Source organism: Lithobates pipiens, unplaced genomic scaffold (assembly GCF_037356315.1).
Source record: "Lithobates pipiens isolate NorthernLeopardFrog02 unplaced genomic scaffold, aLitPip1_a1.2 Scaffold_35, whole genome shotgun sequence".
Lineage (NCBI taxonomy): Eukaryota > Metazoa > Chordata > Amphibia > Anura > Ranidae > Lithobates > Lithobates pipiens.
The window spans coordinates 19,514,378-19,538,062 of NW_027507811.1; the positions used below are offsets into that span (position 1 = coordinate 19,514,378).

General features: G+C 44.9%; 2 protein-coding genes across 2 annotated transcripts in view; one reads left to right on the plus strand and one right to left on the minus strand.

Moving 5' to 3' along the window:
- The window catches only part of LOC143955192 (uncharacterized), a 422,346-nt gene that overhangs the window by 51,558 nt on the left and 347,103 nt on the right, over nucleotides 1-23,685 (plus strand).
- The window catches only part of LOC143956180 (uncharacterized), a 40,596-nt gene continuing 29,699 nt past the window's right edge, over nucleotides 12,789-23,685 (minus strand). Inside the window, exon 9 of the mRNA XM_077466333.1 lies at nucleotides 12,789-14,350. Coding sequence (XP_077322459.1) covers nucleotides 13,384-14,350 — 967 coding nt within the window. The 3' untranslated portion in view covers nucleotides 12,789-13,383. The remainder of the gene's footprint in view (nucleotides 14,351-23,685) is intronic.

Here is a 23,685-nt window from a genome sequence, read left to right on the forward strand (position 1 = left end):
GCTATTAGTGGCAAACATGTCTTAGTAAATTCTGAATCGGCGCTAATTGGCAATTCCATGGATCTGCGAATTGCGGATTGCAAACCCGATTGAAGTCTATGGGAGCCAAACAGAAAAAAATCAAAAGTTCCCATTTTAAAGGCTTATATGCAAGTAATTGGCCATAAAAGGGGTATGGGGGTCTAGGTACTATAAATATCCTTTAAATATTGTGCCTGGGGGCCTCGCTTAACCACTTGCTTACTGGGCACTTAAACCCCCCTCCTTCCCAGACCAATTTTCAGCTTTCAGCGCTGATGCACTTTGAATGACAATTGCGCGGTCATACAACGCTGTACCCAAATGAAATTTTTATCATTTTTTCCCCACAAGCAAAGCTTTCTTTTGGTGGTATTTAGCTACAGCTGGGAACTTTATTTTTTGCTAAACAAACAAAAAAATATGCAAAATAAAAAATAAAATAAAAAATCATGTTTAATAGTTTGTTATAAAATTTTGCAAACAGGTCATTTTTCTCCTTCATTGAAGTGCGCTGATAAGGCGACACTGATAGGCTGCACTGGCGGGCACTGATAGGCTGCACTGGTGGGCACTGATAGGCTGCACTGGTGGGCACTGATAGGCATAGTTAAGGTGGCACCAATAGGCACAGATAAGGTGGCACCGATAGGCACAGATAAGGTAGTACTGATGGGCACAGATAAGGCGGCACTGATGGGCACAGATGGGCACAGATAAGATGGCACGGATGGGTGGCACGAATGGGTGGCACGGATGGGTGGCACTAAGGGGCACTGATAGGTACCACTGATAGACGGGACTGATGGGCACTGATAGGTGGCTCTGATAGGTGGCACTGCTGGGCACTGATGGGCGGCACTGATGGACACGGATATGTGGCACTGGGGTGCAGCACCGTTGTTGAGGCAGATTGCGGGCACTGATGGGTGGCACTGTGGGCACTGATGGGTGGCACTGTGGGCACTGCTGGGTGGCACTATGGGCACTGCTGGGTGGCACTATGGGCACTGCTGGGTGGCACTGACGGGGGCACTTATTTATTGATGAGGTGGCACTGGCAGGGGGCAGGTGGGCACTGGCAGGGCTGGCCGTGATCAGGACTGATGTCCCGATCACGACCGTCGGTGACAGCGCGAGGAGGAATAATAGCCGATTACCGGCTCCGTTGTATCACATGATCAGCTGTCATTGGCTGACAGCTGATCATGTGGTAAGGGGTCGGGATTGACCCCTTGCTCGGATCCGTGATCAGGCGAGTCTCATAGACTCGCCGATCACATAGCGTGCCGCGCGCGCCCCTCAGGGGGCGCGCAGGCCGCTCGTGCATGGGACGACGTCAATAGACGTAGTACCGGCAAAGGAGATCCGTGCTTTAGCCGTCATTTGGCTATAGCGCGGGTCTTAACTGGTTAACGTGCCTGTAAAGTGGCGCATTTGTAGCATATACAAAACATGCTACAGCAAAACCGACATTTCTAAAGAAAAGTGTCCCATTCAAACTCGCGGTTACAATTGCCAGGACCCGGCTATTAAAAAATAAAGAAAAAGTGATGTAGGGTCCCCCAGCCCAAAGCAGGCCCTTCAGGCTCCCTTTAAAAAAGATTGGCAGCAAAAAAGAAATAAAACGTGAAAAAAACGGCCCTTCAAGTCTAGTATAGATTCTGAGATCCCCCAAAATCCAGACCAGACCCTTATATGAGCATGCAGCCTGGAGGTCAGGAAAGGGAGGGGACGAGCAAGCCCCCCCCTCCCTCCTGAACCATACCAGGCTGCATTTCCGCAACATGGAGGGGTGGGTGCCTTGGGGCAAGGGGGGCTTTGCACCCCCTCCACCCAAAAGCACCTTGTCCCCATGTTGACGGGGACAAGGGCCTTTTCCCGACAACCCTGGGCTGTGGTTGTCGGGGCCTGCGAATAGGCGAATGGGTATCTAGTACATCATACTCTTACCAATTCACCCCAAAAAGCAGTGAAATGTAAAAAGAAAAGAAGAGCCGGTTTTTGACAAGTCCTTTATTGTTGAATAGCTCTGAGCTGTCTTCTCCCCGAGCCATCTTTTCCTGCTGCTGTGTTTTTCCTCGCCGCCGGTAACCCGTTAAATACATTTTAAAAAACTGCTCATCTTCTGTGGCTGTCTTTCTCCGTTGTGTTGTCGCTCACTGTCTGGCATCTCTTATCTAGTCATGGGACGTGGCCATCCAATGATGTCACCTGGAGAGCCCGCTTCTTATGTTTTGTTTTTTTTTAGCGAGAAACTGGCAGCAACAAAGAACACAGCAGTGGGAGAAGACGGCGGCAGGAGAAGATGGCGGTGGGAGAGATGGCACAGGGAGAGACATTGGCAGGAGAAGATGGCGGTGGGAGAGACAGTGACAGGAGAAGATGCAGCGGAAGAGACCACACTGGAAGAGACGACTTGGGGAGAAGACAGCTCAGAGCTATTTTGACATATTTCATGGTCTACCTCGTCCACAAAAGAATTAATAGAGCTCTAAAATTCAGCATTGGAGCAGGAATTTTGGGTGGTTTAGCGTTGTTCAGGATCACTATTTCTTGCTTACTCATTTCTGGTAACACGGGGACTGGGGTAGCAGTGATCAGCAACATTGTTTCTAGCTTACACTGGTCTGGGGACACTGGGACTGGTGCGGCAGTAATCAGGAACACTCGTGCTGATTTCTTACATTGGTCTGGTGAACCTTGGACAGCCTAGTGAACACTGGCCTGGGATAACTGGGACTGGAGTGGTTGGGATCAGGAACACTGTTGCTGGCTTATGCTGGTCTGGTGGTACTGGAACTGGTGTGGCTTATGATTCGGAACACTGTTGCTGGCTGACACTGGCCTGGTGACACTACTGATGTGCTTGTGATCAGGAAGACACTTGATGGCTTACACTGGTCTGGCATCATTGGGACTGGTGTGGGAGTGACCAAGAACCCTGTTGCTGGCTTACACTATTCTGGTGACATGGGTCACTGATAGAGGTGTAGCAATGATCAGGAACAATGTTGTTGTACTTCTCTGGTCTGACAGTGTTCTGGAACAGTGATGTTGACACTGGGACTAGTATGGCTGCAATCCAAAACACTGTTGTTGGCATACACTGGTCTGGTGAAAAAGGGGCCCATTGTGGTGATCAGGAACATTGTTGCTGGCTCCACTGGCCTGCTGATACTGGAACTGGTGTAGCTGCAATCAGGAACAGTGTTGGTGGCCTAAAGTGGACTGGTGACACTGGAACTGATGAGGCAGTAATCAAGAGCACTGTTGCTGGTTGACACTGAAATAGTGACACTGGCACTGGTTTGGTGGTGATCAGAAACACTGTTGCTTGCTGCACTGGTCTAGCAACTGTGTAATCTGGTAGTGGTAGTCAAAAATACTGTTGCTGGTTGTACTTGTCTGTTGGCATTGTACTAGAGTAACAGCAATCAGAAACACTGTGGCCTGGTGACTTTGTGCTGGGGTGGCTAGTGACCGGGGAGACTATTGCTGGTTACACTGGTGTGATGATAAAGGTAACGGAGTTGGTAGGGATCATTGATATTGGTTGGCTGCATTGGTGACACTGTTCTGTGCTGATCACTGGGATAGCACTCAGTTTCCTTTTACAGCCAGTCGGTATGAGAGGAAACAGAGTGGCAGCTACTTGGTTCACATTTGTTAAGACTATGATTAGTCACAATGATCACATGTGACAGGGTCAATTTCATTGGTCATGTGAACCCCTCTGTGATCTGCTGTGTATGACGAACAGTGATCACGAGCATGCGAATGCAAGCTTTAGAGGGCGCCCATGAGTGGCGCAAAGGGGAGGCCATTCTAAAGCAGCCCCCATCTTCAGGAGTCATCTGTCTTGTTCTTGCTATTTTTATCTTTATCTGGTATGGCCTGGCATTAAAGTGGAACTTTACCCACAACTTTATATAAAATTGATTTTCTTTAGCGAAAAACATACATTCCAATATAATAATTGTGCTACCAAATAACTATGCGCTATAAATTTCCTCCAGCATTGCTTATATTTCTTCTTGTCAGAGGTGGCCATTTTGCTGAAGCCCAGAGCCCTGGGCAGCATTCAGTTTTTTAGGCCGTTAGCAGATTGACCTCTACAAATTCGGCACCATGCCTAAAAATAGATAGCAACTGAGCATGTGCAGAGAAGGGTACTTAAAGTTCCCCTTTAAGCAGCAAAACAAAAGAAAGAAAATCAGGAAGAATCTGGCAAATTTTCTAAAAACACAAGCTACAGTGTGTATTTTCTCCACAAGGTGGTGATCTCATTTATTACTCATGGAATGCAGAGACAGGAAGTGATAGAAGATAAAATCAGGGAGTGATGTCATCTGTCGACAGGAAAGCTCCTAGAGAGTGCAAAGCCGGCTGGAAGTAGAAGGTGATATCCCTGCAACTGCTAGTGGACGAGGTGACAGGGTTGCCAACCGTCAGTAAATTTACTGACATTTTGTAAAAAATCTGTGATTTTTTTTACAACTGCCAGTAAATATCAGGGGCTAATAATTTCATGCTATGTTGACTTTTTAAGTGTAAATCAAGCAAATAACCTTGTTATAGGTTGTCAGTGTTTCCATATCATGTTTATACTGTTCATATATTCACTGTGTTAGTTTTCAATAGGAGTTCAATTTTCTTGTTGCCAAAAAATGTGCTCTGCCAGTAAATTTTCCATGTTTTGTCAGTAAAAAATTATGTAGGAGGTTGGCAACCCTGCAAGGTGATAAGATATTATTTTTTTTTCATCCAGTAACCCCCATCATGTCGATCCTCTTCCTTCATAGTCACTGTGATTACTTTTATCTCTTCAACTGTCCATCCTGGGCCTCTGGTTTATAGATCAGATACATCCTAAATATAGACCCATTTATCCAATTGTCCATCCAGATCCTCTGGTTTATAGACCACATACACCATAAATATAGAACCACTTCTCCAACTTTTATTTCAGAACTTCAGAGTCTCTGGTTTATAGATCAGATACATCCTAAATATAGAAACATTTTGCCAACTTTTACTCCAGAGTCTCTGTTTTATAGATCAGATACATCCTAAATATAGAACCATTTATCAAACTGTCCATCCAGATCCTCTGGTTTATAGACCACATACATCTGAAATATGGAAACCATTTTTCCAACTTTTACTTCCAACTGTCAATCCTGGGCCTCTGGTTTATAGATCAGATACATCCTAAATATAGACCCATTTATCCAATTGTCCATTCAGATCCTCTGGTTTATAGACCACATACACCATAAATATAGAACCACTTCTCCAACTTTTATTTCAGAACTTCAGAGTCTCTGATTTATAGACCAGATATATCCTAAATTTAGAGCCATTTATCCAACTGTCCAACCAGAGTCTCTGGTTTATATATCAGATACTAAATATAGAGCCATTTATCCAGCTGTCCATCCAGAGCCTCTGATTTATAGACCAGCTACATCCTAAATATAGAACCATTTCTCCAACTTTTACTCCAGTGTCTCTGTTTCAAAGACCAGATACATCCTAAATCTAGAACCGTTTATCCACCTTTCACTTCAGAACTTCAGAGTCTCTGGTTTATAGACCAGATACATTCTAAATATAGGACCATTTATCCAACTGCCCATCCAGAGCCTCTGGTTTATAGATCAGATACATCCTAAATATAGAACCATTTCTCTCAACTTTTACTCCAGAGACTCTGTTTTATAGGTCAGATGCATCCCAAACATAGAAGCATTTATCCAACTGTCAACCCAGAATCTCTGGTTTATAGGCCAGCTACATTCTAAATATAGAACAATTTCTCCAACTTTTACTCCAGAGACTCTTGTTTATAGACCCAATATATCCTAAATATAGAACCATTTATCAAATTGTCCATCTGGAGCCTCTGGTTTATAGACCAGATACATCCTAAATATAGAACCATTTATCCAACTGTCCTTCCAGATCCTCTGGTTTAGAGACCAGATACATCCTACATATAGAACCATATTGTCCATCAAGAACCCCTGGTTTATAGACCACATACATCCTAAATATAGAACAATTTTTCCAACTTTTACTCCAGAGTCTCTGGTTTATAGGTCAGATACATCCTAAATATAGAACCATTTATCCAACTGCCCATCCAGGTCCTCTGGTTTATAGACCAGATACATCCTAAATATAGAACTATTTCTCCAACTTTTACTTCAGAGTCTCTGCTTTATAGGTCAGAGACATCCTAAATATAGAACCATTTATCCAACTGTCCATCCAGATCCTCTGGTTTAGAGACCAGCTACATCCTAAATATAGAGCCATATTGTCCATCCAGAACCTCTGGTTCATATCAACCACATACATCCAAATATAGAACCATTTTTCCAACTTTTACTCCAGAGTCTCTGGTTTATAGGCCAGCTACATCCTAAATATAGACCCATTTATCCAACTGTCCATCCAGATCCTCTGGTTAAAAATCAGCTACATCCTAAATATAGAGCCATATTGTCCATCCAGAACCTCTGGTTCATATTGACCACCTACATCCTAAATATAGAACCATTTTTTCAACTTTTACTTCAGAGTCTTTGGTTTATAGACCAGATACATCCTAAATGTAGAACCATTTATTCAACTGTCCATCCAGAGCCCCTGGTTACATCCTAGACAATATTCATTCCAATACAGTCCAGATCATTTTCAGTTTGTTATCTGTCCAGAGAGGAGTCATGTTTAGATCAGGAAGAGGTGAGGAGAATTCAGTGAGGTCATGTGATATCTCTTTTATTTTTATTAATAAAGCACCAGCCAAATTTTTGTTGGTCGTTGTTATTACTTTCTTACATTACACAGGTTTATAAAGTAGTGAATAAAATATCTGGTGATCCGTTAATACCCAGCAGCTGGGAGTATTTAAAAGGACACAAGGACAAGGACATCATGATGTAGAATTAGCCGCTCCTCACATCACTGGGTAAAAGGAGACTTTATTGTAAAGGAGAGAGCAGTACGGAGGGTCCACCATGATTTCCATTATCTGATAAACACATAGAAACAATATATTCAGTCAGTGTGTGTGTGTGTGTGTTTCCTACAGATGGATCCAGTAATGGGAACCCACCAGAGAGATGCCCCTGTCCTCTGTATTCCCGTGATTCCACATAGGAAGATCACATCATCCCTCACCATTATCTTGTAGGTGAGACTGAGTAACTAGGACTTTTTTTCGTTTTTTCTGAGTCATCTATAACCTGTCCATTCCTCATCCACAGAGTTCTAAATCCAGAGCACCTCTTTCATATACAGAGTTTTTTTTTGTTTATGAATTTAATTTCATGCAGTAATCCACCTTTTACTTCAGAACTTCAGAGTCTCTGGTTTATTGACCAGATACATTCTAAATATAGAACCATTTATCCAACTGCCCATCCAGAGCCTCTGGTTTATAGATCAGATACATCCTAAATATAGAACCATTTCTCCAACTTTTACTCCAGAGTCTCTGTTTTATAGGTCAGATGCATCCTAAACATAGAAGCATTTCTCCAACTATCCACCCAGAGTCTCTAGTTTATAGGCCAGCTACATTCTAAATATAGAACAATTTCTCCAACTTTTACTCCAGAGCCTCTGTTTTATAGACTCAATATATCCTAAATATAGAACCATTTATCAAACTGTCCATCCAGAGCCTCTGGTTTATAGACCAGATATATCCTAAATATAGAACCATATTGTCCATCAAGAACCTCTGGTTTATAGATCAGATACATCCTAAATATAGAACCATTTTTCCAACTTTTACTCCAGAGCCTCTGGTTTATAGACCGGATACATCCTAATTATACAACCATTTATCCAACTGCCCATCCAGATCCTCTGGTTTATAGACCAGATACATCCTAAATATAGAACCATTTTTGCAACTTTTAGTCCAGATTCTCTGGTTTATAGGCCAGCTACATCCTAAATATAGAACCATTTATCCAACTGTCCATCCAGATCCTCTGGTTTAGAGACCAGATACATCTTAGACAATTTGCATACCAATTGCAGGAATTTCTGATGAGCAGGGAAACTGGCACATAAAGATTTGCGTCCTTGATGTCTATTGACACTAGGAATTTTCCTCCCCAAAGGGACAATACCACTGATCAAATAAATTCCGTGCGAAAGGAGCAGATATCCAGAAATTGGTTCAGACCTTTGAGATCTGAAAATGGGTCTGACATCTCAGTTTGATTCGAGCACTGTAAAGGGGTTTAAGTAAAAACCCATTCCCTGTTCCCCTAAGGGGGTCTCTATGATCTCCCTTTGAGACAGAAACAGGTCTAGTGCCTGAAAGAAAACAATCCTCTCTTTACTGGGACCTTGGGAATGCCCTATTTTAAAAAAAGGAGTCGGAAAAATCCCGAAACTCTAGCTTCTAGTTTAGAGAAACCATGGAGAGGATCCATCTCTCCTGCCAGGCTCCTGCAACTGCAGAAGTAGTCCTCCCATGCAAGCGGGGGCACCCCTTCATAGGAAGGCCTTGGGACTCTGCTTAGCTAATCTTTGTTCCCAGGACTTTCTCTGGCCTTGAACCTGGCTTTGGGGTCTTCCTCTTGGGGCTGACTGCGGAGGCTGTCGCGACTGTCTGGAGGATGATGCTTCAGGCGACGGAGAGGTAGAACGTTTAAATGAAGGATGCTTACCTCTTCTCTTCACAGGAAGAAGGGTACTCTTTCCATCCGAGATCTTCTGGATGCACTTATCCTCCCTAAATAAATGCTATCCATAAAGGAACCCCAGTCAACGGTTTCTTACAAGGCAACTCCACTGACCAATGCTTAAACCATAGCCCTCTTCGCATGTGTACCAGCAGAAGAGTGCGACGTGACGTCTGACTAATGGAATCCTTAATGGCGTCAAACTGCACCACAAAGGGCATTAAGAAGTTCCAGAAGGACCGGGACTTATTTCCTTCCGACGGCCTGTTTCACCTTATCCTTAAAGTGGTTGTAAACCCTTAAGAAAAAAAAACTGCAAGACGAAGGCATAATGAGCTAGTATGCATAGCATACTAGCTCATTATTTATTACTTACCTTGCATTGAAGCCCCCGCAGCCGTCCTCAACCCCCCACTTCGGCCATCTCTCCCAGAGCTTTACGGGTATCGCGTCTCCAGCACTGTGATTGGCCGGAGCCGCAATGACGTCACCTCATGTGCGCGGGAGTCGGCGGGATCGGAACATTTAACGACATGCCATTGCTTCAGTGCCGATCACTTTGGCACATGCAGACACAGGGGGATATCTCCTAAACAGTACAGGTTTAGGAGATATCCAAGGTAGCTACAGATAAGCCTTAATATAGGCTTTCCTGTAGCATAAAGTTATAAAAAATGGGTTTACAACCACTTTAAGGAATTGACGGACACCAATAGCTGCTATAGCAGGCTGTGCAACCGGACTGGTCATAGCGAATGAGACTTTAAGCAAAGACTCCAGTCTTTAATCCGCTGGATCCTAAACACCTGAACATTCTCAACCGGACAAGTAAGACTTTTATTCAGGGAAGGAACCGCAGCGTCTACCACTAGCATACTGCATTTCTTAGTGAATGTCTCCTCCATAGGATAAATTTGACAGAATCTCTTAGGAGGAATAAATATGCCTGTCTGGGTATTCCCAGTCAGCATAAATAAGCTGTTCCAGCAACCGGTGCATAGGAAAAGCATGAGCCCTTTGAGGAGGCCTCAGAAAACCCATAGAGAAAAAAGGGGGCCTCAGCCGATTCTGTAAGGGGCAACTTATAATCAATACGCACTGTCTCAGTCCGATTAAATTAACAACCTTTGAGACTGTGAGGTTGCGAAGGCTCCCCCGAGGCTGAGCCCTCTAATGAGGAACCAACCTCATGCCCTTCCACTGGGTCCTCTAAGGTACATCTGAATCCTCTACCCCCCTCCTGATCTGCAGCCGACGGCCCAGGAGCAGAGGAAGGGGCCTGTCGTGTTTTTTCCCCAGACTGGGGGGTGAACGCGACAAACTAGCCAACTTATCCTCCAAACCAGCCAGTGCCATAGCCAAGTCATCTCTAGTGACAAATGCAGAAGCTGGAGAGTTGGAGGTGGCTACAATGCCTGAGAAAGGTTCAGCTTGGTTGACCGTTTCCGGACCTGACCACTACGCTTTTGCTCCGCTTTGGGCACACATAGTCCTAGGGACAAAGCAGAGGTACTAATTACTAAACATCTATTGCTGAGCTCAGTCTTAGCAATCTTAACATGCCGCTATCAAAGCCCTGTATAAATCCAAGGGGGATCGGAGATTCGCTATCCAATGGCCTCGGCTATGGAATGCTCTACCAATCAACATCCGCCTGGAAGAAAATCACCTGGCTTTTAGGAAAAAACTCAAGAACTTCCTCTTTTAGCAGATGATCAAAGCTCGCCACAGCGCCTAGAGGCGATTCAGTTCGCATTGTGCGCTATACAAGTATTTCATTCATTCATTCAAATTCCACAGCTCAGATGCTGAACAAATGAGTCTTAATAATGAGTGTCCCTAGCACCCCAGCGTTTACACGCCCTGTGAAAAAGTGTCTGTGTCTCTCTGTCACGCACCTGTATGCGCACGTTGCCAAACCCCGTCGTGCACCTGTATGCGCACGGCTTGAATTTGTAACAATTGCAGGTTCGCACCAGCGCCATATGGTGACACACACGCCGATCCACGTGCATGCCGGCGGCACCGGTCCCTGCCCCTGTGGCATCCCTTTCTCATAAAAAGAGAGTTCTTTTCGTGCATGCGCAAGCAGTGCTCTGCTTGGGGATCTCGAGGGGGAGGGAAGAGGGGGGAGAAGTCTTACTGCTGGTGGAACCCCAAACTCTCCCCCACTCTTTAGGTGGCTGGCTGAGAGGAAAGGCAGAACTCCTCCACAAGCGCTGCTGACAGACCTTTAAGGCATGGGATGCTGACACCAGGTATGCTGCTGCACACTCTCTAGGGGTAGGGGAAAAAACACAGGCAAGACATCAACTATTCATAAAAAGGAGTCCACAAGGGATCTTCTTCACTTACCATTCCCGCCGCAGGGTACTACTGGGATCAGCACAGTGACCCAATCTTCACCCATCACGGCGGGCTTGGAGTCATGCCAGACCTTCAAGGACGTTGTCCCCTTTAATTTATTAGGGTCCACTGCCTTGGACCTGTACAGCGCCCCGCCAGCACAACCTGTGGTATAGCAATGTGACCAAGGCGCTGGATCCCAGGGCCCAGCTCTCCAAAGCGAAGCGGTACAGGCAAAACCTTGTTCTTTCGGTATCAAGGCTCGGGTAACATGCACTTTGCCTTTGTTTTTGGCTTTTTGAATGGATCCGATTGTATAGCTCCCTGGCTAGGGCCCTGATGAGGAGCATAATATTAACCGTGACCAACACCATAGACACTGGCGAACAAACTGAGGTACTCCCCATGTGGGAGGGGTTATATAGAGGGGGACTTCCTGTCTTGATTATGCCAGTGTCCATCACCTGAAGGTGGCCTATAACCTATGTAGTAATTACTGGCGTTGTGTCCCGTGATGTACTGTAAAGAAAGGTCATTTTTAATAACATTCGATTACAATATTAGTGTCGCAATTATATGCGCTAGATTATTTTTTTTCTATATTTTTTCCCCCACGAAAGTGGAGGAACCCTTGAAATTTTGAGCCCTGCTGTACACCATATGAAAAGTCCATCTCCATTCTCACAGTAACAATGTCATCAATGCACAAAGTTGCACAGTGTGATTTGGGGGCATTGGGGGGTTATTTACTAAAGGAAAATCCACTTTGCACTACAAGTACAAACTACCAGTGCACTTGGAAGTGCAGTCGCTGTAGATCCGGAGGGGGACATGCAAGAAAAATAAAAAATAAAACATTTTAGCTTGCACATGATTGGATAATAAAATCAGCAGAGCTTCCCCTCATTTCAGATCTACCCCTTAGATTTACAGCGACTGCACTTCCAAGTGCAATTTCAAGTGCACTTTGCACTTGTAGTGGATTGGCCTTTCATAAATAAGCCCCTCAGTCAGAACATCAGGATTGATTAATTTTCAATATATACACAATACATTGTAGACTTTATAACTTTCACACAGAGTAAATGCACAAAAAATAATAAAAATAAGGGCATAGTTAATTAGAAAAATAATCAAAATGTTCCAAAATTAAACAAAGAAAGTTAATGCCCCCCCCCCCCCCCCAGTCGCAGGGGGAGACCTTCCCGGGGTCTTTTAGGCGTGGTGTTGGTACACCGTTGGGGGTAAGAGCCACTTTGTGCATTATTTACCCTTTCCCTTTTATGCTTTGTTATATTGCATTCTAATTGGTCAAAATACTCCTATCTAATGTACTATATCTGCGTTTTTCTAGAGACGTATATGATCTCCTGAAGAAGCTCATGTCGAGCGAAACTAGTAGAAATACGTCACCACTTGTACTAGCTTATATGTTGTGAAATGGTTCTATCACTTAAATAAACTTTGTTTGTATTTTATCTTGGTTTAACTACTTTGTTATTCACATCTCTATATGTACCGTAATAGTCCGCTAGCTCGCTCTTGTCTTTGGGGGGCCTGATATGGGAGCCAGGCCTCCTAACCCTTTCTTTCACACAGAGTAGATAATATACACAGATTTTCTTTGAACTTTAACCAAAGAAATGTAGAAAAATTAATTTTTCCCTAAATTTACGAAGAAAGATTATTTACTTGCAATATTTTTATTAAAAAAATATTTATTTTTTTCCTCATTATATATTAAAAGCGGTGAAAAATCACAACTAAAACAAAGCTTTACATGTCTCAAAAAAATGATATAAAATTCTTTTGGGTACAGTGTTGCCTGACTGAGTAATTGTCAGTTAAATTATCACCGTGCTGGAAAGGAAAGAATGGTGTATACAGGAAGGGGGAATAACATGGCGGTCTTTAAGTGGTTAATAAACAATAAAACCTAAGCTAGAATCTAAATCAGAACCTTTATAATTGAAGATAATAAACCATAAAGTGTATTTATTATTGGTTGGACCAATGAGAAGCCGGCTTCTTCAGTAAAACATAATAAGACCAATAATGTCCAGAAACCGATATCAACCAATAAGAAGTGTTGTCCATGTATGGTCATATCTGGCCATGTATTAGCACGGTTTAGTTGTATGGTGCGGTCTGTGTGAGTGCGGGACCGAGTCATCTCTGTATGTTTAGAGGATCATATTACTAGAATTCAATCCCTGCAGACTCAGATCTATCAACCCGAACCTGAAAAACATTCAATATATTCCGCCCCACCCCCAACACACCACTGTTATCATGGAAACGATCGTTATCTCGCGTGACTTCTCTGGTGATACGCAAGGCTTCCTTTCTGAATGAAAGATTTCCCGCACTCTGAGCATGAATAAGGACGCTCCCCCGTGTGAATTATCTGGTGTTGCACAAAGTTTCCTTTCTGAGTGAAAGATTTCCCGCACTCTGAACATGTATAGGGACGATCACCTATGTGAATATTCTTGTGTTCATCAAATGCAAACTTCCATTTGAAACCTTTCCCACACTCCGAGCAAGAATAAGGATTCTCACCCGTGTGATATCTCTGGTGTACAATAAGTTTTTCTTTTGTAATGAAACCTTTCCCGCACTCTGAGCATGAATAGGGACGCTCCCCCGTGTGAAGCTTCTGATGTCTAATAAGATTTCTTTTATTAGGGAAACCTTTCCCGCACTCTGAGCATGAATAGGGAAGGTCACCCATGTGACATCTCTTGTGTATAGTAAGATTTCTATTGCCAGAGAAAGATTTTCCGCACTCTGAACATGAATAAGGGCGCTCTCCTGTGTGACTTCTTTGGTGTATAAGAAGAGTTTCTTTCCTGGCGAAACATTTCCCACACTCCGAGCATGGAAAGGGATATTCACCCGTGTGCATTCTAAGATGTTGAAGTAGGTTATTTTTCTGAAAGAAACATTTCCCGCACTCTGAACATGAATGGGGGCGCTCCCCTGTGTGAAGCTTCTGGTGTCTATTAAGATTGTTTTTATGAGTGAAACATTTCCCACACTCGGAACATGAATAGGGACGCTCACCTGTGTGAATATTCTGGTGTCCCTCAAGAGATTTTTTCTCATTGAAACCTTTCCCGCACTCTGAACAAGAATAAGGATGCTTCCCTGTGTGACTTCTTTGATGTATATGAAGGTTTTGTTTGCTAATGAAACGTTTCCCACACTCTGAACATGAAAAGGGACGCTCCCCCATGTGACTGTGCTGGTGTGCAAGAAGGTGTTGTTTCCTAGTGTAACACTTCCCGCACTCTGAACATGAATAGGGACGCTCAGCGGTGTGACATTTCTTGTGTTTAAGAAGTGATCTCTTTTTTGTGAAAAGTTTCCCGCACACTGAACATGGAAATGAAGTCTCTTCTGTGTGATCTCCTTCCAGCCCTGAAGAAGATTCCTCGGGAATAGACTGAACTATTAAAGTATTTCTACTGTGAGATCTTAGAGTCCTGGGATGTGATTTATCAGAAGGTTCCTCAGACGTATTCCGGACATTATGGTCATCTGCTGAGAAACAATTTTACAATAAATGTTAGAAATGTTATTGAAATCTTGTATTCAATGTCCCTTTACAGTGCGGTCCCCTTAATATCACAGTGCCCCTTTACATTATAGTGCCACCCCGCAATCACAGCCCCCTCCCCCATCACTGTGGTCCCCCCCATTACTGCCTCTTTAAATCTCTTCCTCCCCTGCACAGTCTACCTTCAGCAGGGCAGAGGCAGTTATCAGCCCGTGTGTCCTCTCCCGGGTCTCTCGCCCCACCGACGATGTCATCCAATCAGCAGGGCAGGGGGTGGGCAGAGCTCCAGATCTGAATACTTGGTAATATGAAAGGCCCAGGAGAGGGCACACAGGCTAAGTGTTATGACCGCACAGCAGGAGGTGAGCGGCGACCGTGCTCTGCGATAGTCCTATCCGGACTGTAGCCACCTCCTGCTACGTGGAACGATCGGCAACAGGCCACGGACTGGTACTGGTCTACAGTATCTACACCTCATTTGTTGGGAACATGATGTTATATTGAGGAATGGAAATGGACCTTTCATATGGTGTACAGTATCTCCTCCTCATTTGTTGGGAACATTGAATGTAAAGGAGGACTCTGCTGGGGACACTGAATGTAAAGGAGGACTCTGCTGGGGACACTGAATGTAAAGGAGGACTCTGCTGGGGACACTGAATGTAAAGGAGGACTCTGCTGGGGACATCTAATGTAAAGGAGGACTCTGATCTGATCTAATGGTGACATCTAATGTACAGGAGGACTCTAATGGTGACATTTAATGTAAAGGAGGACTCTGCTGGGGACATCTAATGTATGATCTGATGGTGACATCTAATGTAAAGGAGGACTCTGATAAGGACATCTAATTTAAAGGGGGGCTCTGCTGGGGACATCTAATGTAAAGGGGGGCTCTGATGAGGACATCTAATGTGAAGGAGGACTCTGCTGGGGACATCTAATGTATGATCTGATGGTGACATCTAATGTAAAGGAGGACTCTGATAGGGACATCTAATTTAAAGGGGGGCTCTGATGGGGACATCTAATGTAAAGGTGGGCTCTGATGGGGACATCTGATGTAAAAAGGGGGCTCTGAGGAGGACTCCTTATGTTTCTATTTTCTTTTACTTGAAATGTGGATGTGATTGGCCTACTGTGATGGGCACAATGAGGCTGCAAATGATGGGCACAGTGAGGCTGCATATGACGGGAACAGTGAGGCTGCATATGACGGGAACAGTAAGGCTGCAAATAATGGGCACATTGAGGCTGCAAATGACGGGCACATTGAGGCTGCATATGAAGGGAACAGTGAGGCTGCAAATGACGGGCACAGTGAAGCTGCATATGACGGGCACAGTGAGGCTGCATATGACGGGAACGGTGAGGCTGCAAATGACGGGCACATTGAGGCTGCATATGACGGGAACAGTGAGGCTGCAAATGACGGGCACAGTGAAGCTGCATATGATGGGCACAGTGAGGCTGCATATGACGGGCACAGTGAGGCTGCATATGACGGGCATAGTGAGGCTGCATATGATGAGCACAGTGAGGTTGCATATGACGGGCACAGTGAGGCTGCAAATGACGGGCACAGTGAGGCTGCAAATGACGGGCACAGTGAGGCTGCACATGACGGGCACAGTGAGGCTGCAAATTACGGGCACAGTGAGGCTGCATATGACAGGCACAGTGAGGCTGCAAATGACGGGCACAGTGAGGCGCAAAATGACGGGCACAGTGAGGCTGCATATGATGGGAACAGTGAGGCTGCATATAAAGGGCACAGTGAGGCTGCATATGACGGGCACAGTGAGGCTGCAAATGACGGGCACAGTGAGGCTGCAAATGACGGGCACAGTGAGGCTGCAAATGACGGGCACAGTGAGGCTGCATATGACGGGAACAGTAAGGCTGCATATGAAGGGCACAGTGAGGCTGCATATGATGGGAACAGTGAGGCTGCAAATTACGAGTAAAAATGAGGCTGCATATGACGGGCACAGTGAGGCTGCATATGACGGGAACAGTGAGGCTGCAAATTACGGGCACAGTGAGGCTGCATATGACGGGCACAGTGAGGCTGCAAATGACGGGCACAGTGAGGCTGCATATGACGGGAACAGTGAGGCTGCATATGACGGGAACAGTGAGGCTGCATATGATGGGAACAGTGAGGCTGCATATGATGGGCACCGTTTTTTCTAGCAGTAATGATAAATAATCATCTCATAAATGACTATTTACAGTCCTGTATTACTAACAATTAAATTTTTCAGTTTGTTTGCGCCCCCCCAAAAAAAATAAAAAATGTTGGTCACCAGCCCCCACTGCTGTATATGATTACTAATAATTGTAGGAAAAACATTTTAGAATGTTGATCTGGGAAGATATCTGATTGTTTATTTTTCGGATCAGAAAATTTTTAAACTAAAGAAAATGAGGCCGAGCTTTATATGGTTATTCTGTCTTCCTCCTGGGTGTAGTCAGTAGACATAGACCTTTTCTCCTCTGATGTAACAATGTAAATACAAACTTTATACTCATAGAAGTAAAATAATAATAAACTGGTTCTATATTTAGTGTTTTTTTTTTACTTACTTGTGTCCATATGTAGAGAAGATTCCTCCGGTTTACTTCCCATAATCATCTCCCCCTCCTCCATAGACGGCTGATCTCCACTCACCAACCTCTCTTCTTCTTCTTCTTCTTTATCCTCAACTTTGATGTCTTTCAGTTCTTCACCCTAAACCCCAAAGATGACAGAATACATTGGTAAAAATAAATAAGAAATTACACAGAAGAATGTCCTCTCATAGATTAGAATATATTTTTAGTTCTAGTCCCTCAGTCCCACCTACCTGATGATGGTGGGGGATGTTGTGACCTTCCTGAGTGGAATCCCGGGAATACAGAGGACGGGGACATCTCTCTGGTGGGTTCCCATTACTGGATCCATCTGTAGGAAACACACACACTGACTGAATACATTGTTTCTATGTGTTTATCAGATGATGGGGGATCTAGGTGGAGCCTCCGTACTGCTCTCTCCTTTACAATAAAGTCTCCTCTTACCCGGTGATGTGAGGGGCGGCTGATTCTCCATCATGTAGAGATCCTTGTAGAGATCCTCGTGTCCTTCTATATACCTCTGTTGTCAGGCGGTGAGGTGGAGGCACTGTGATGGGTGATGTCCTGTGAAGACGGCTGCTGGGTGTTCATGGATCTCCAGATGTTTATTGCTCTATAATCCTGTGTGAAGACAGGAAATCATAACGATCACGTCATACTTTCCGGAATTATCCCTACGTCTACCCATGTCAAAAAATAACACCTGATAGCAGTATTTTAGGTTTGTGTAGTAGTTGTTTTTGTAGATAAAGACATCATAGTGACTATGGAGGAAGAGAACGGACATGACGGAGGGATTTATTGGTGTAAATAGAAAAATAATCTTATTACCGTCTTTGTGTGTTCCAGTGATGTGTGATCTCTTTTTCCTCCTCCTTTCACCTTGGATATTGTACGTTACACAACGTTCTGTGCTTATCTTTCATCAGTTCCCTTCAGAGTGATTCACGTACAATATGCAGTGTTGTTGTCTTGTTAGAACTGCGTCATGTGAGGCTTCTCAGGGTACGGAGTGAATGTATTTTATATCAAGCCCATCCTCCGCCCATATTTCCTGCGTTTCTTCGAGAGTGGCTGCAGAGTGGAGCTCCACTGATGACAGGAAGCATGTGGCCTCCACTCCACTTCCTTTTTCTACAGAACTTCGTTGTTGTTACGTACAGCCTCGAAATAAAGCACATCTACGGAGTAGCATTCGTCCTAATGTATGTTTACTTCAGAATACATACTGAACAGAGGATCACACCTTCCAAGGGGATGTGATACAGAATACAATTTAGTACAGCTTTTTATAAGTAAATGATAACATCACAGTATATGGCGGGCACAGGTCCAAATCACAAAATACACAATACATTCCTGAATAATCTCCTCCACACCACATATGGTCACACTGACCCAACCGCAATAACCAGTAAAAGGTCAGTTTGACAAAATAAAGATTAATGAAGTCAGGAGAGAAATTATAATTATAAGCAGGGACTTTCCATTTCAACATTTCAGCATCATTTCTGGGAATATTATCTTTTCTCATTTCCTTGGCAGGACATTCCATGTCATCTGGAGAGCAGAAAGACATAATCAATATATGTGTTGCAATACTTAACAAATGCCAAAAGAATTCAGAAACATTTTGCTAAGAAATGCATTTTTATATTGAAGGGGAACTCTGAGTAGTATACAGATATGAGCTTCATTTATTTCCATATCTTCGCAGTGTGAATCGCTGGGAGAGGGGTCAGGCCGCAGAGATTCACAATAAAGTTCAGGAAAAAAAAATGGAGTGGAGGCCTCATGCTTTCCATTCATCAGTAGAGCTTCACTCTGCAGCCAGAACCCCCTGTAGGGACAGGAAGTGATGTAGGGTACAGACAGGAAGTTATGTAGGGTACAGACAGGAAGTTATGTAGGGTACAGACAGGAAGTGATGTAGGGTACAGACAGGAAGTGATGTAGGGTACAGACAGGAAGTGATGTAGGGTACAGACAGGAAGTTATGTAGGGTACAGACAGGAAGTGATGTAGGGTACAGACACGAAGTGATGTAGTGTACAGACAGGAAGTGATGTAGGGTACAGACAGGAAGTTATGTAGTGTACAGACAGGAAGTGATGTAGGGTACAGACAGGAAGTGATGTAGGGTACAGACAGGAAGTGATGTAGGGCATAGTTGCCAACTTTGTAAAAAAAAAAAAATTCAGGACACTTTTTTGGCAGTAGGCGGAGTAGTGTTATAATTGGGACGGGGCATGCGGTTATAGGTGTGGCATAGGAAAAAGGCAAAATATGGGCGTGGTTTACGTAAAATAGTGGGTGTGGCTTACATGGGGCGTGGCTCAAAGGGTGTGGTTAGAGTCTGAGATAAATGTGGGATGGAGAGGGGGAAAGGGAAAAGAGGGACAGCAGCCCCCCGATCCTACACCACAATAGCAATATGTGTTTTCCAGAGTTTGACAATCAGCAGATAAAGATTCTCCAAATACCTGGTGTTGGTGCTTCAATCATCCCGGCGCCATGATTGTTATGGTGTCAGGATGATTGAAGTGCATTATTTCTATTATTACTTTGTAATATGAAATGAAATCATTCAACTCACCATAATGCAAAATCAGTGGGAGCCATGAGCGCGTCACTAGCCACGTTGCCTGCCACCAGTTTCCATCAGGTGTCCCAAGTGGAGTCTGTCCTTACATCAGGTGCCCCATCAGAGGTACCTTCCTCACATCTGTGTCCATCAGTGGAGCCCCTCCTTACATCCAGACTGCGCCCTCTGACATCCAGACTGGCCCCCTGACATCCACAGACCGCCCCCCCCGACATCCACAGACCGCCCCCCCAACATCCACAGACCGCCCCCCGACATCCACAGACCGGCCCTCACATACACAGACCAGCCCCCACATACACAGACTGGCCCCCACATTCACAGACTGGCCCCCACATCCACAGACAGGCCCCCACATCTCCAGACTGGCCCCCACATACTGCACAGACTGGCCCCGACATCTCCTGTCCTCCAGACGCAGCAAGCCGTCGTTGCCGCACGGAATGACTTTGAACTGTGGCAATGCCCACACTGCACTTTGCAGACACTAGCAGCGGGGGTGGGCGGCGCCGCAGCATCTGAGCTCTATTGAAGACCAGCTTCTGGTCTTCTTTAAAATGGCAGCCGGCGGTGGCGAAAAACAGGACAAACAGAATTTCCCGGGACATTTCCCGGGACAAAATTAAATCGGGACAAATGTTCTAATCCCGGGAATGTCCCGGAAAATTCGGGACAGTTGGCAACTATGTGTAGGGTACAGACAGGAAGTGATGTGCAGGTATAAACAGGAAGTTCCAGGGGGAAAGGGAAGTTGTGAGGAAGTAGAGACAAGACGTTATAGCCAGTCACACTTTGAATGACAATTGCGCGGTCATGCAACGCTGCACCCAAATACATTTTTTATCATTTTCTTTACACAGATAGAGCTTTCTTTTGTTGGTATTTAATCACCACTGGGGGTATTAATTTTTTGCTAAATAAATGAAAAAAATACCAATTATTTTGACAAAAAAGTTTTTTCATTGTTTCTTATAAATTTTTGCTTACATGTATTTTATTATCTTCTCTGGTGTGCACTGATGGGAACTTGCTGAACACTGGTAGGTTACATAGTTAGTAAGGTTGATTAAAGACATCAGTCCATCCAGTTCAACCTGAGTGAGTGTCTACAATTGTCCCTATCCCTGTACATTGCACACTCACATCGGTCCCTACCCTCAAGGAGCCCACAATCCTAGGTCCCCATTCATATACTAGAGCCAATTTTGGACAGAAGCCAATTAAACTCCCAGCATGTCTTTGGAGTGTGGGAGGAGCCTGGAGTACCCGGAGGAAACCCACGCAGGCACAGAGAGAACATGCAAACTCCAGGCAGGTAGTGTTGTGGTTGGGATTCGAACCAGTGACCCTTTTTACTGCTAGGTGAGAGTGCTAACCACTACACCGCTGTGCCGCCCTATAAGGAGGCACTGATTGGCGGCACTGATTGGCAGCACTGATGGGCAGCACTGATGGGCAGCACTGATGGGCAACACTGATGGGCAGTACTGGTGGCCACTGATGGGGCTGCACTGATAATCAGGACATGAATAATCAGTGCTCTAATTATCAGTTTAGATGTCTTTTTCACACAAGCTGGTTAGCAGCTCTCCTCTCCTCATGCTGTCAGTGCGAGGAAAGGAATGCCGATAACCAGCACTGATGGGCAGTACTGGTGGCAACTGATGGGGCTGCACTGATAATCAGGACATGGATATGGATAATCAGTGCTCTAATTATCAGTTTAGATGTCTTTTTCACACAAGCTGGTTAGCGGCTCTGCTCTCCTCATGCTGTCAGTGCGAGGAAAGGAATGCCGATAACCAGCTTGTGTTTACATCGTAATTGAAGAAGATTGGTCGCACACCATGGAAGGAAGAACTTATCCTTGTGAAGCCGGTCTACCAATGTTCCTGTAACGTCCTGTCTACGCCATTTGGCATGTTGACAATAAAGTAACTATTCTGCAGAAGTTCTTCCTTCCATGGTGTGTGACCAATCTTCTTTTTCTTCAATTACTATTGACGGTGGTGAGCCGGGGCCAGCAGCCACGAGGAAATCTTTATCCACAGTCTGAGCAGTATTACACTCTTTCTGGGCTGTGTTTACATTGTGATCAGCTGTGACTGGACACTGCTGACCACTAGGGATGAGCTCGGTGTTCGACTCGAACATCGGCCGTTCGTCTGTTCGGCGAATTCAGAAATTTGTGGACCGTTCGAACTTTGTGGCCCACAATGCACTACGCCATCGCAGTGCATTGCTGGCTCATAATTGGCCAAGCATGCCCCGTGGCCCCGCATGCTTGGCCAATCATTGCACCGGTAGCGAGGAGAGCCATAATTGGCCACAGGCAGGATGCCTGTGGCCAATTATAGCTCAGGGGGTTTAGTACATGCCCCACACTATATAAGGCCGCCAGCGCGACGGCCTTGTGTAGTGTGTTCCAGCGTGCAGGGAAAGAGCAAGATAGGCAGGGACAGTGTGTTCTTTTCTCAGGCATCTGCAGGAGTTAGTGGGTGTTGTGTGCCTCCAGCACAGTATACACCTGTATCTACCCTTTATTGCTGGTGTTCTCTAATAAAGGCATCTTCAGCAGCTAAAGTGAGTGTTGTGTGGCTCCAGCACAGTATACACCTGTATCTACCCTTTATTGCTGGTGTTCTCTAATACAGGCATCTGCAGGAGTTAATGGGTGGTGTGTGCCCCCAGCACAGTATACACCTGTATCTACCCTTTATTGCTGGTGTTCTCTAATACAGGCATCTGCAGGAGTTAGTGGGTGGTGTGTGCCCCCAGCACAGTATACACCTGTATCTACCCTTTGTTGCTGGTGTTCTCTAATACAGGCATCTGCAGGAGTTAGTGGATGTTGTGTGCCTCCAGCACAGTATACACCTGTATCTACCCTTTGTTGCTGGTGTTCTCTAATAAAGGCATCTGCAGCAGTTAAAGTGGATTTTGTGTGCCTCCAGCACAGTATACACCTGAAGATACCCCTTATTGCTGGTGTTATCTGTTGCATACCTTGCATATTAGCCTTTAAAATGAGCACTTTTGATTTCGAACGTTCGAGTCCCATAGACTTTAATAGGGTTCTAAAGTTCGTATGAATTTTCGGTCCGTTCGAAGGTTCTGGTGCGAACCGAACCGGGGGGTGTTCAGCTCATCCCTACTGACCACGTGGTAAAGGGCTGCTGTGATTGGCTCTTTACTCCAACCTGTGATCAGCTGTGTCTTAAGTTTTAGACCTCTTTCACCCTGGGGCATTTTTCAGTCGTTTTAGCATTAAAAAAAGCGCATGTAAAACGCCTAAAGAAGCCTCATCTGCAATCCCAATGTGAAAGCCCGAGTGCTTTCACACTGAGACCCCTTTCACACTATGGCATTTTTCAGGCGCTTTAGCGTTAAAATAAGCGCCTGTAAAGCACCTGAAAAAAGCCTCAACCGCAATCCCAATGTGAAAGCCCGAGTGCTTTCACACTGAGGCTCTATGCTGGCAGGGTGTCAAAAAAAGTCCTGCAAGCAGCTTCTTTGCAGCGCTTTTGGAGCGGTGAATACACCGCTCCTAAAGCGCCCCTTCCCATTTAAATCAATGGGAAGCGCCTGCAAAGCGCTTTTGGCAGCAGCACTTTGTGGGAGCATTTAACCTTTTATTTGGCGACTAGCAGGGGTTAAAAGCGCCCCATTAGCGCTTGAAAAACGCTGGTAAAGCGCCTCTAGTTTAAGTGGTGCTTTATGAGAGTTTGTCGGGAGCTGGCAGTGTGAAAGGGCTCTTAAAGCACTTGGGCTTTCACATTGGGATTGCAGATGAGGCTTCTTTCAAGCGCTTTACATTCGCT